General features: G+C 45.4%; 1 protein-coding gene across 1 annotated transcript in view; it reads left to right on the top strand.

The window, feature by feature from the left end:
• Positions 1-13,019, top strand: part of LOC120914030 (amiloride-sensitive sodium channel subunit gamma-2-like) — a 49,982-nt gene that overhangs the window by 31,307 nt on the left and 5,656 nt on the right. The window contains exons 7-9 of the mRNA XM_040324460.1: positions 2,141-2,213; positions 8,203-8,260; positions 8,401-8,474. Of these exons, the coding sequence (XP_040180394.1) occupies positions 2,141-2,213; positions 8,203-8,260; positions 8,401-8,474 (205 nt within the window). The remainder of the gene's footprint in view (positions 1-2,140; positions 2,214-8,202; positions 8,261-8,400; positions 8,475-13,019) is intronic.

Raw genomic sequence — 13,019 nt, 5'->3', positions numbered from 1 at the left:
AAGATAGAACGGCGCAAGCCGGCCTATCTTAGCTTTGTTTAAGTGTATCTCTGTTTGAGAATACACTTAAACAAACGCCGGCGTAGATTCAAAGTTAGGTCGGCTTATCTACTGATAAGCCGGCCTAACTCTTTGTGAATCTACCTAAATGTATCTTCTGCGATCTAGCCTTAACTTTGTATACACCCATCTACATTGCATTCCCTAAAATGTAATTTACCCTTTTCTGAGCTAACTAAAAAATGTATATATATATATATAAAAAAAAATCTCTCAATCAGTTTTGATGTCTGTGTCTCTCTGTTTGGGAGATTCACCCTGTCTATCTGTCCTGTTTACCATTATTATTGAAAGCAACATTTTGGGTAGACATCAGAACAGGAATAGAGGGGAAATCCCTGCTGAACCAGCCAAGATTCGAACTATCTATTGCCGGCTTAAAGCGGATCTCCCATGGCCATTCGTTTTTTTTTTGGTCATTAATTTCTTTGTATCACAATTTAAAAGTACTCACGTGTTAGCTGTGTCCCCCGCTTTCCGATTCTGTCTATAATAATAACTTATATTTTTCTAGTATAGCCGATTCCATTTTGCTTGTGGGCATGAGAAGCCCACAAGCAGCCACTTCCTTGTTGTGGTGAATGCTCGTAACGGCGAGCAAGGACGTAAACTTCCGCGTTGCCATGACAACGGGCGGTGTGCCTTGTTTGTAATGGAGCCTTTTGAAACGCCCTCCACAGTTTGTTTGTGATCGCATCCGAAATATCGCGATACTTCATAGTAAGTAGGGTTGTCCCGATACCATTTTTTTAGGACTGAGTACAAGTACCGATACTTTTTTTCATGTACTCGCCGATACCGAATACCGATACTTTTTTTTAAATGTGTCCCCAAATGCAGCCATGTCCCCCCACATATGCAGCCATGTCCCCCCACATATGCAGCCATGTCCCCCACATATTGCAGCCATGTCCCCCACATATTGTAGCCATGTCCCCCACATATTGCAGCCATGTCCCCCACATATTACAGCCATGTCCCCCACATATTACAGCCATGTCCCCCACATATTGCAGCCATGTTGCCCCACATATATCTAGCCATGTCCCCCACATATATCTAGCCATGTCCCCCACATATATCTAGCCATGTCCCCCACATATTGCAGCCATGTCCCCCACATATTGCAGCCATGTCCCCCACATAATGCAGCCATGTCCCCCACATATTGCAGCCATGTCCCCCACATATTGTAGCCATGTCCCCCACATATTGCAGCCATGTCCCCCACATATTACAGCCATGTCCCCCACATATTGCAGCCATGTTGCCCCACATATATCTAGCCATGTCCCCCACATATATCTAGCCATGTCCCCCACATATTGCAGCCATGTCCCCCACATATTGCAGCCATGTCCCCCACATAATGCAGCCATGTCCCCCACATATTGCAGCCATGTCCCCCACATATGCAGCCATGTCCCCCACATATTGCAGCCATGTCCCCCACATATTGCAGCCATGTCCCCCACATATTGCAGCCATGTCCCCCACATATTGCAGCCATGTCCCCCACATATTCCAGCCATGTCCCCCACATATTCCAGCCATGTCCCCCGGCGGCGGGGGGGGGCAAGTATTCTATTAAGGCATCGGGGGCATTTGCGGGAGTACAAGTACTCCCGCAAATACTCGGTATCGGTCCCAATACCGATACTGGTATCGGTATCGGGACAACCCTAATAGTAAGGCTTCGCAATGAATACGGGGAGCTATGACAGAAGCTCCCAGGGCACACTGCGGGTACGGGAAGGGACACACTGCCCGCAGAATACCTGCAGCTTGTGCAGACAGGAAGCGATCTCTGAAGAAAGGTACTGTACCGATTGAAAAAAAAAAACGTCCATTTTGATTTGTGTGACAGGCAGCTGTATGAATGAGCTCATGTATAAAATAGGGTGGAGCTCCGCTTCAAGTGACACTTGAACACATTCATGTTAACAAATAGAAGGGGAGGGTGGGCAAGTTACAAGTGGGAGGGGAAGTGGGTTTTCATTATATTGGTAAAATGACCTCATATTCTTGCTAAATGATCTACATTAACTATCTATAACCATTCTTCACTGCTTTATTGCAGGTGACTGTGTGAAGTTGTATGAATTCAAATTTGCTCATGATGAGTTAAACTGTCATTGCCCCCTACAGTGCAAGTAAGTGTCTTCTGCCTAAACCTCGGGGGTGGGCATACAATTTGTGTAGGATGTTTAGATTGTAAAGCTGCATGTGGGCTCTGGTCCTGAGAGGGAAATCAACAGTTTGATACCTCATGTTTGAATCTGCTGCCCAAAACCCAATGGCATCATGTACAATATTGTAATATGACACTTCCATTTTATAAGTGATACATAGTTAGGAGACCATGCCACGTAAACTGTAGTTGAGCACCTACTCCCGGTCTTCTGAGAAGGTAGAGCTGAGCCCAGCCCTGACAAGTGGAGACAGATCGTCTGCTCCTAAAGATTAGGAACAGCGATCGGTCTCCTCCTCCAATGAGTCCCACCCCCCCACAATTAGAAACACTTAGCATGGAACACATTTAACCCCTTGACCGCCCCATAGTGTTAACCCCTTGCCTGCCACACAGTAATTAGTGCATTTTTATAGCACTGATCGCTGTATAAATGTCAATGGTCCCAAAAAAGTGTCAAAGGTGTCTGATCTGTCCGCCGCAATGTCGCAGTCCCAATCTATCCCCTATTTGTAGACGCTATAACTTTTGCGCAATTCAATCAATATACGCTTATTGCAATTTATTTTTTTACAAAAAATATGTAGAAGATAATATATCGGCCTAAACTGATGAATAGATTTGTTTTGTTTTTTAATTTTGGGGATATTAATTTTAGAAAAAAATATATAGTTTTTTTTCAAAATTCTTGCCTTTTTGGTTTATAGCCCAAAAAATCAAAACCGCAGACGTGATCAAATACCACTAAAAGAAAGCTCTATTTGTGGGGAAAAAAAGGACATCAATTTTGTTTGGGTACAACGTTGCATGACCGCGCAATTGTCAGTTAAATTGACGCAGTGCCGAATCGCAAAAAATGGCCTGGTCTTTAAGGGGGCAAATCCTTCAGGGGCTGAAGTGGATAAAAGTGTGATTATAACTTCATTTTCTGTCTCCGCTTGGTTTATGGTTCCTGACACCTACTTACTGCGTGGAGACAGGAGTATTCATCACACGCTTAAATGGAAGGTAACACAAACTTTGGGTATTCGCAGCCCCACCAAATGTACGATTTTTTTTTTTTTAACATTTGTTAAAACATCACATATCCAATTACCGTATTTATTGGCATATAACACACATAGGCGTATAACACGCACCTTAATTTTAGGAGGGAATTTTCAGGGGAAAACAACTTTTTTAATAAAGATTTTTGAAGCAAAATAAGGATCAGTGACCATCAATGCAGCTTTATCAATGCCCATCCGCAGCCTCAAAATTGCCCATCAATGCAGCTTGGTCAATGCCCATCCACAGCCTCACCATTGCCCATCAATGCAGCTTGATAAATGCCCACCTGCAGCCTTACCATTGCCCATCAATGCAGCTTATTCAATGCCCATCTGTAGCCTCACAATTGCCCATCAATGCAGCTTGATTAATGCCCATCGGCAGCCTTCCCATTGGAATGAATGCAGCCGGATCAATGCCCATCTTAGGGAGGGGGGCGGATGAGCTCCGTCAGATTACATACAGCGACAATCTCCTGTTCTCTCGGCGGCCTCTTATATACAAAGTACCTCCTGGACCAGCTTCTATGATAGACAGAACATTGGGCCAATGCCAGCCCAGGAGACAGGACTTCCTATTAACCACTTGCCGACTGTCGCACGACTATGTACGTCGACAACATGGCACGGGCAGGCATATTGGCATTCAGGTACGTCCCTTTAAATTTGCAGCCCAGCGGGCGCACGCGGCCACCACGTGATCGGGAACGGTCATCAGTGACGTGTTGCGTGTAGCCACGCCCCCTAACAGTAAAAATCACTCACTAGTACTGACTTAACCTCTGCAGCGCCACCTAGTGGTTAACCCCTTCACTGCCAGTGTCATTTTTACAGTTATCAGTGCATTTTTATAGCACTGATCGTTGTAAAAATTACAATGGTCCCAAAATGGTGTCAAAAGTGTCCGATGTGTCTGCCATAATGTCACTGTCACGATAAAAATTGCTGATCGCCGCCATAACTAGTAAAAAAAAAAATATTAATATGAATGCCATAAAACTGTCCCCTATTTTGTAGAAGCTTTAACTTTTGCGCAAACCAATCAATAAACGCTTATTGCGATTTTTTTACCAAAAATATGTAGAATACATATCGGCCTAAACTGTGTAAAAAAAAAAAAAAAAATGTATATATTTTTTGGGGAATATTTATTATAGCAAAAAGTCAATAAATTTAATTTTTTTCAAAATTGGTGCTCTATTTTTGTTTATAGCGCAAAAAATGAAAAACGGTGAAGGTGATCAAATACCACCAAAAGAGAGCTCTATTTGTGGGGAAAAGGAGACGCAATGCCGAATTGCAAAAAGTGGCCTGGTCTTTGACCACCAATATGGTCCGGGGCTCAAGCGGTTAAAGATGCTGCTGAGTAAACGGGAGATTCTCGCTGTATGTAATAGGACAGCGCTTGTCCTGCCCCCTTCCTCGTTCTCTTGGAGGTAGCCCAAATTGCAGTATCGGCGTATAACACGCACACACTATTTGCAACCCGATTCGCAGGGTGAAAAAGAGTGTTGTACGCCAATAAATACAGTATATTGTCAACTTAGTACACCAGAAGGGCACTTCCTCTTTTTTTATGTTCTTTTTTGTAGTGGACATTGGAGAGTTTTTCTCCTCCATAGCCCCTTACTGAGGACCACCACCCCACACACAACCTTCAGCTTTAAATGGCTTTACTCAGAGTGAACTCTGTATTCATAGGTGTGCGCAGCCTATTGCATTAGGGTGTGCACCTCAAAGCCCAAACACACACTACCGATCACTCATGATGTTCATTCAGAAAGGGAAGGAGCCAGTAAATTACATATTTATCGCCCCCTTCCCCTCTCCTAAAACATCCCAGCAGCAACAGCCGATAGGAGTGGAGGGAAGCTGGCAGTGCTGCGGGGGGGGAAAGATGGGAGCCAGGGTAGTAGGGGGAAATCTGTGCTGCACAGAGTGATTAGGGTGTGCCTGGGCACACCTGGCACACCCTGTGCGCACGCCTATGTCTGTATTACAGTAACGTTACCATGAACACTTCAAAAATCTGAAGAAACATGTTGCTACATATATCTAATTAGCAATCTTGTGGACTGTACAAGCTATTTTATTTGTTTTTTAAGGACAAGTCCCCTTTCATTTATTTTTTTTATTTTATGTCTGTGTTTCAGTGTATGGCTTATCTTGGTTAAAGTGAACAGAGACTTTTGTTGGATAACTGTGACACTCAGAATATTTACAGTACTTTGAAAGCTGTGACACACACTCCCAGAAAAATCATTGTAAATAGCGCAAACTCATCAAAATAGTCTGTCCCTGAAAAACCACAAAGTTACAAGTCAATGAGTATTTTTGTTCTCCTTATTTTGTCCAGGGGTGGAGGGAGCGATGTTTGTTAGTTCAGTACCCTCTGTGTAGACAGCTGAGCCATGAGGAAGCCAGTGTGCAGCCACAGAGCACATGACCCGCTAAACTCCTATTTCCATCCGGCTTCCAGCTGACTTCAGCAGACAGAAACACTTAGTCAACAACACCGCTCAGTCACATGACAGTATGGAGATCTGTAGAACTCTGTGGTAGAGCTAGGTGTTCCACCAGGGGCATAGTTACAAACATCAAGACCTGAAAGTCAAAATTTAAGGAAAGTTTATATTCCTCTCTTTTTCAATGATTTTTATTGATAAGGACATTTTTTTTTAAGAACATTCGGTAACAATTTGTGGTGTGAACACTCCATCAGAAATGTATTAGAACTCTACTGGTCAGGTGCCACTTGGATGGCTGTCTGGGTGGACGTGTGTTATATTGTCTGGGCTGCTAGGCCGTTTATTGGGCCTATCCGGGGAAAATCTGGCTGCTAGGTTGTCTGTGGGCCTATCCAGAAGCAAGAGTAGCACAGGGTTGGGATTGCAGCTTACAGTCCAACCAAAAGTGACGGTTCTGTCCGCCGGAGAACCTGTCATGGTCGTGTTGCCAGTAAGCGACTATCTGCCTTATTACCAGGGATCACCCTGAGTAACTGAAGCAAGTACCAGAGCAGTATTCTCACCAACTTCAGTGGGAATCAAGCCAGGGACCCAGCCAGTGGAGGTGACACTTCCAGATCAGCCTTGTGTGTCAAGCTAGGGACCGAGCAGGCCAGCCTGGGTGAAGCTTGAGAGGTATCTAGAGTGCCAAGATAGGGACCCGGCAGAGAATGGTGGGGTGACGCTTGAGGAAGATACTACAGTGAAGATTAAAAGAGCTCAGTGAATCAGTGGCAGTGAATCAGTGGGTCTAGTGCAGTGGTTCTCAACCTTCTAGTGCCGTGACCCCTTGATAACATTTCCCAAGTTGTGGGGACCCCTAACAGTAAAATTATTTTCATAGAGTGGGTTGAAAGCACCCAAGGCAAGACAAGTAATTTGCGCCCCTAACCTGTGGACATTTAGTGCTTCCTGATTGCCTTCCACTCGTACAATATTAAAACCCCTTATAGTACATTTTAGGATGTACCACTCTTTCTCTTTGCTCTCCTTTCTTTCCCTTTCATCTCTCTCAATCCTAATTCCTTGTTTTTTTTTCCCCATCCCTCCCTCTGACTGTCTTTCTTGCTCTCTCTCTTTTTTCCCTTTCTCTCCCCTATTCTTTGTTCCTCCCCTCTTATCTCCCTTCCTGGGAAAACAGTGCAGGCTTCAGGAACAGCCCAGGATTTGGTGACCCCTGGCAAATCATCATTTGACCCCCGAGGGGGTCCCCGACCCCCAGGTTGAGAACCACTGGTCTAGTGGGAGACCGGGTGCTGAGGAACTACAAGGAGTAATAGTAAAAGTGAAGGAACTGTTAAAGCGGATCTCCACCCTAAAGTGAAGTCGCGCTGATTGGCACCCTCCGGTGTCACATTTGACACCTTTCAGGGGGGTGCAGATACCTGTCTAAAGATAGGTATTTGCACCCACTTCCGGCCACACGTCACGGGCAAAAGATGCTGGATGCCTTTCCCTGCATGGATGTCTTCCTATTGAAGTCTCAGAGTCTGTCAATTAAACTTGCAACTACCTAAGGGTCCTGGCCCTAACCCTCTATGCCTCAAAAGGTTTGTTAAGAGAAATAAACTTTCTTTTGCATCCAATAAGTGTCTGGCGCCCAATAACTTTAACAACTATACACCCACCATGCTTCACAACCCACTCTATAGAGAAGGATATCAGCTATCCCTGGTCCTGGAGGTTCTCATTAGACCAAAGGAGGCCTGGGACCTATATATACCCACTTTTTGCTTAAAGCGGGCGTTCACCCGAAAAAAAAATGTTAACATTAGATTGATGCTCATTTTGTCAAGGGGAATCGGGTAGTTTTTTTAAAATCGAAGCAGTACTTACCGTTTTAGACAGCGATCTTCTCCGCTGCTTCCAGGTATGGTCTTCGGGACTGGGCGTTCCTATTTGATTGACAGGCTTCCGACGGTCGCATACATCGCGTCACGAGTAGCCGAAAGAAGCCGAACGCCGGTGCGGCTCTATACAGCGCCTGCGCACCGACGTTCGGCTACTTTCGGAAAATCGTGACGCGATGTATGCGACCGTCGGAAGCCTGTCAATCAAATAGGAACGCCCAGTCACGCAGCCCATACCCGGAAGCGCCGGAGAAGATCTATCTCTAAAAACGGTAAGTACTGCTTCGATTTAAAAAAAAACACCCGATTCCCCTTCACAAAACGAGCCTCAATCTAATGTTAAAAATTAAGTTTTCGAGTGAACCTCCACTTTAAGCCCCCATGTTTACAGGTTTTTGTTTTTTTTCTTGCTGAGCCTATAAAGGTGTCCCTTCTAATTATTTCCAAATGTTGTCAACTATGCAGAGTTTAATGTTAAGCTTTTAAATGCAATGTCTACATACCAGTTCCATAATGAATAACCCCATGTCCTATTGTTCCTGCAGAGAGGAAATGTATGAGCTGACTGTATCAGGGTCCCAGTGGCCATCCAGTGCTTTTATTGTAAGTCTAAGCACTTTATATACAGTAAGATGGCATGTACTAATCATACCTTGAATGTGTAGGAACTTTGATGTGTGTGTCAATTTTTTGCAGTTCAGGTAATATGAACACCAATAATACTGAAATATATTTTCTTGTAGGAAAACTTTGCAAAAGAGCTGAGAGAATGGGGAGGACAGATGAAAGATATCGCTGACAACCCAGTGCTCATTAGGTTTGTCTCCAGCACTACTAACCTATGACCATCTAAGATGCCTAAGTGACTACAAATATAGGGACATAGAGGACCATGTACCAGTAACTTTGACCTTAAAGAAGATCTAGGGGTAGATTCACATACCTTTAGGCGGGCGTAGCGTATCTCCTATACGCTACGCCGCCGTAACTTTGAGAGGCGAGTATGGTATTTTCAAAGATTTTGCCGCCGAAGTTACGGCCTCGTAGCGTATTAGGGCCGGCGTAAGCCCGCCTAATTCAAATGTTGAAGCTGTGGGCGTGTTTTATGTATATTAACTGTGACCCCACGTAAATTACGTTTCGATCGAAGGGCGCATGCGCCCGTCCGTGGACGTATCCCAGTGCGCATGCTCCAAATGACGTCGGCAAATTGTCATGCTTTCGACGTGAACGCAAATTACGGCCAGCCCCATTCACGGACGAGTTACGCAAACGAGGTAAAATTTGAAAAATTTGACGCGGTTCTGACGTCCATACTTAACATTGGCTGCGCCATGTTTTTGATGGTTTATCTTTACGCCTGAAAACCCCTTACGTAAACGGCGTATCTTTACTGCGACGGCCGGGCGTACGTTCGTGAATAGGCGTATCTAGCTGATTTACATATTCTAGGCGTAAATCAGCGTACCGGAAGTCATTTTGTTTACTAAAGCAGTGTTTATTATAAAACAATTTCTTTATCTTTCATAAAATACTGTCACCATTTTTGCATTGCATTGATCTCTATTAGCCTATTTCAGCCACTTCCTGTCTACATGCGCTTGCTCTATTGTTGACTGCACATCATTGTGTTGGACTGGCTTAACCTCCCTGGCGGTCTGATTATGTCAGTGTTTTTGAATGTCAATGCGGTACGTTGTTTTGCATGGAAATTTGTGGTAGACATCCCGGGTATGATAAAGTTTGAAACACAAAATCATAAATTATAATATAATAAATAATTATAAAAATATAATATTAATACATTTTATATAATAATGTAACAAAACCAAAAACACTGAAATTTGTCCAAACAAGGGTGCAATATTACTAGTCACTGTAATACTAGACACTGCATATTGGTTTAGTAAACATCCCGGGTATCAAATATCTTGAAACATGGGACTGCACAAAGTCCGACGTCACATCAGGAAAATTGGAACCTGGTTTCCTTTCTGATTTTCTTTCCACTATCATGTTGCTTCGAGCAACAAACCACGCACATACTTGTAGGTGCTGACTTTTTCTCCATTGGTGGGATGTAGTCCATGAAGTGATGGCCAGTCAGGCGTTTTCCGGGTTGACAACGCCAACAGCACGACGTCCAGCTCTATTCACAGCCATTGATAGTGTTTGGTGTTTCACAAAGATACGTTTGGCAACTTTCCAAATTAAGTCAGAATGAATCATAGGCTTGTCACACTTTTTTTTTCCAGCAGAATGTAGGCATTCCACAAGCATTGCTCAAGAAGATGCCTGTAGATCTTCTTCTAGTACTTATTTTGCTGTTTCCTCATTGCTGGGTAGAATGTCATTGCTTGGTTGGCTTTGTCAACACCTCCCATGGTGTTGTAGTCTATCACTACTTGTGGCTTCATGATTTCATTCCCACCTTTTGTGCATACCATAGCAATGGAGGTATTATGAACTGTACTCATTAGGCACACATCTTTCTTGTCACGCCATCGCAGTGCCATTTGTTTCCTTCCTGCCAGGCAACCATTTCTCCAGACTTCAGCTTCTTATTGCCAAACATTGGCGGCATGTCGTGCCAGTTAGCACTAATGGTTCCATAGGCATCTGTTTTGGTTTGCAGTAGAAACTCATAAGTTCAGGAGACGTATAAAAGTTGACGGTTGTTACGCAATGGCTCAATGAGTGAACGAAAGGCAGATGTTGCCATTCCATAGTTGCTGTATTTTGGATTCAATTTTGATCCTTTTCCAGTGTATATGACTGAATTCCAAATGTAGCCAGTTGACGATTCGCATTGCATGTAGGCAGGGGCGTAACTAGAAATCACAGGGCCCCATAGCAAAATGTTTCATGGGGCCCCCCAGAGCCGTCCTAGTGTCAATGCAGCGTGACCTGTGCCCCATACAGCGTGATCGGTTCCCCATACAGCGTGACCTGTGCCCAATGCAGCATGACCTGTGCCCAATGCAGCATGACCTGTGCCCCATACAGCGTGACCTGTGCCCCATACAGCGTGACCTGTGCCCCATACAGCGTGACCTGTGCCCCATACAGCGTGACCTGTGCCCCATGCAGCGTGACCTGTGCCCAATGCAGCGTGACCTGTGCCCCATACAGCGTTGCCCGTGCCCAATACAGCCTGGCCTGCCTGTGCCCAATACAGCCTGGCCTGCCTGTGCCCAATACAGCCTGGCCTGCCTGTGCCCCATACAGCGTGACCTGTGCCCAATACAGCATTGCCTGTGCCCAATGCAGCATGACCTGTGCCCAATACAGCGTTGCCTGTGCCCAATACAGCCTGGCCTGCCTGTGCCCAATACAGTCTGAACTGCCTGTGCCCCATAGAGCGTGACCTGTGCCCAATACAGCATTGCCTGTGCCCAATACAGCCTGGCCTGCCTGTGCCCAATACAGCCTCACCTGTGCAGAGGAAGAGGCAAGCCGGCCGGATCAGCAGAGAGCGGGATTGCCCGCTGTAATAGCTTTTATTTGAATTTCCCGTCTTCCCGGGGCTCATCGTCACATAGCCCCACCTCTTAGCCCAGCGCCTTTGATGACGTCACATGTCCGACACTGGACCGCGTTCTGTCGATCAAAGGTGCCGGACCAAGAGGTGGAGCTATGTGTCATGAGCCCCGGGAACACTGGAAGTTCTAATGAAAGCTATTACAGCGGGCAATTCCGCTCTCTGCTGATACGGACAGCTCGCCTCTTCCTCTCCTCTCTCTTCCCCTCCTCTCTCTTCCCCTGGCTGGGAGACCATGCCGGCGATGCTCTTATCCTCACTGGGCCCCCCTGATCCTCACTCAGCTGCGGGCCCCATAGCGCCCGCGTGGGTCGCTATGGCGGTAGTTCCACCACTGCATGTAGGATTTTACACCACATCGTGCTCTCTTTAATGCAATGTACTGTACCCAGCTGAGCCTTCCCTTGTAGGTCATTAGACTTTCATCTATGCTGATGTCTCTTTCTGGCACATAGCTTTGTTAGAAATTCTTTCAAATCATTTGAGATACTTCCCAAATTTTCTTTAGTTTTGGTGCAGGTTGAGTAGTTTCATCAAATTCTTAATTGTTTTCAAAGTGTAAATATTTAATGATCAGTGAAAATCTGTACTCTGACATGACCGTGCAAAAGAATGGAGGGGCAAGTAATTTATTAGTTGTCCAATACCACTTCTGCAGGGGTTTCCCCACCACTCCCTGAAGTATTATTAGGCGCAGAAATTTCCAAATGTCATCTTTGGTCACTGGTTCCCACTGCTTCTTGGAATCTTCTGATGCATAGTAGCTAATTGTTGCCGGTTTGTCTCATTAACTATTTTTTCTAAAACGGTCAGAAATAAATGTAGGAATCTCAAGGGGTTATCGTGTTCAACGTCTACTTTCATACCAGATGCTTCAGTAAATGAGAATCTTGGGGGCGCTGCCTGATCAGTACCGCAGTCAATAGAGCACCAAGTTCGCACATCACTGAGCTCGGTCGCAGAATCCCTGTCGTCACTTTCATTATCTGATGACGAATTTCCCTACGAATCACTATCGCCCAATTCTGCAAGTGATTCTAATTCACTATCGCTGTTTTCTAGCTGGTCTAAAACCGCTCTTAACCTAAAGGGACGCTTTTTGGATGCCATGGACGATCTCAAGTTTCCAGGCAGAAAGAATGGTAAAAGTGCAGACAGGGCACCGGACAAAGCACTAGGGACAAACCTGAGGTAAAATGGTTTGATACGGTAATGTAATCCTAACAGATTACAATGTATTGTGTGTATGGGTCCTTTCAGACATGCCGATTCCGTTCCTTTCATATCCGCTTGCTCAGCGGGAATCGCTCCATTAATCCCGGCAGATGACAGGCGGTCCCCGCACACTGTGCAGGGACCGCCCTGTCAGATCGCCGCTATCCCCTATGGGGGGATCGGATGAACATGGACCGTCTGTCCGTGGTTCACCCGATCTGCTCTGCAAACGGATGGAAAAATAGGATTTTCCTCCGTCTGCAGAATCGGACCATAGTGGGGATGGATGATATCGGGTGTCAGCGGACACCCGCTGACACCCGCTATCCCATAGGGATACATGTATATTCCTTTTTCATCCGTAAACGGATGGATGAAAAAGCGGACATATGGTCCGCATGTCTAAAAGGGGCCTAAGTTATGTTTTGAACTTTTTGAATTTCCCACACGGTTCCGTCCCTTTGCGTTGCGGCGCTCGCAGGGAAGGGAAGCGGAAGATGGATGACGGCATCCGCCGGAGGACAGAATGGGAGGATCGTAGGGACAAGGTAAGTAACAGTACAGGGATACTACGGTTTGATCCTGAGTGTGGCTCGGGGGTTACTG

The sequence above is a fragment of the Rana temporaria genome, chromosome 9 (assembly GCF_905171775.1).
Source record: "Rana temporaria chromosome 9, aRanTem1.1, whole genome shotgun sequence".
NCBI lineage: Eukaryota > Metazoa > Chordata > Amphibia > Anura > Ranidae > Rana > Rana temporaria.
The sequence above is the reverse complement of the archived record's forward strand: the minus strand, read 5'-3'. Positions and strand labels throughout refer to the sequence as shown.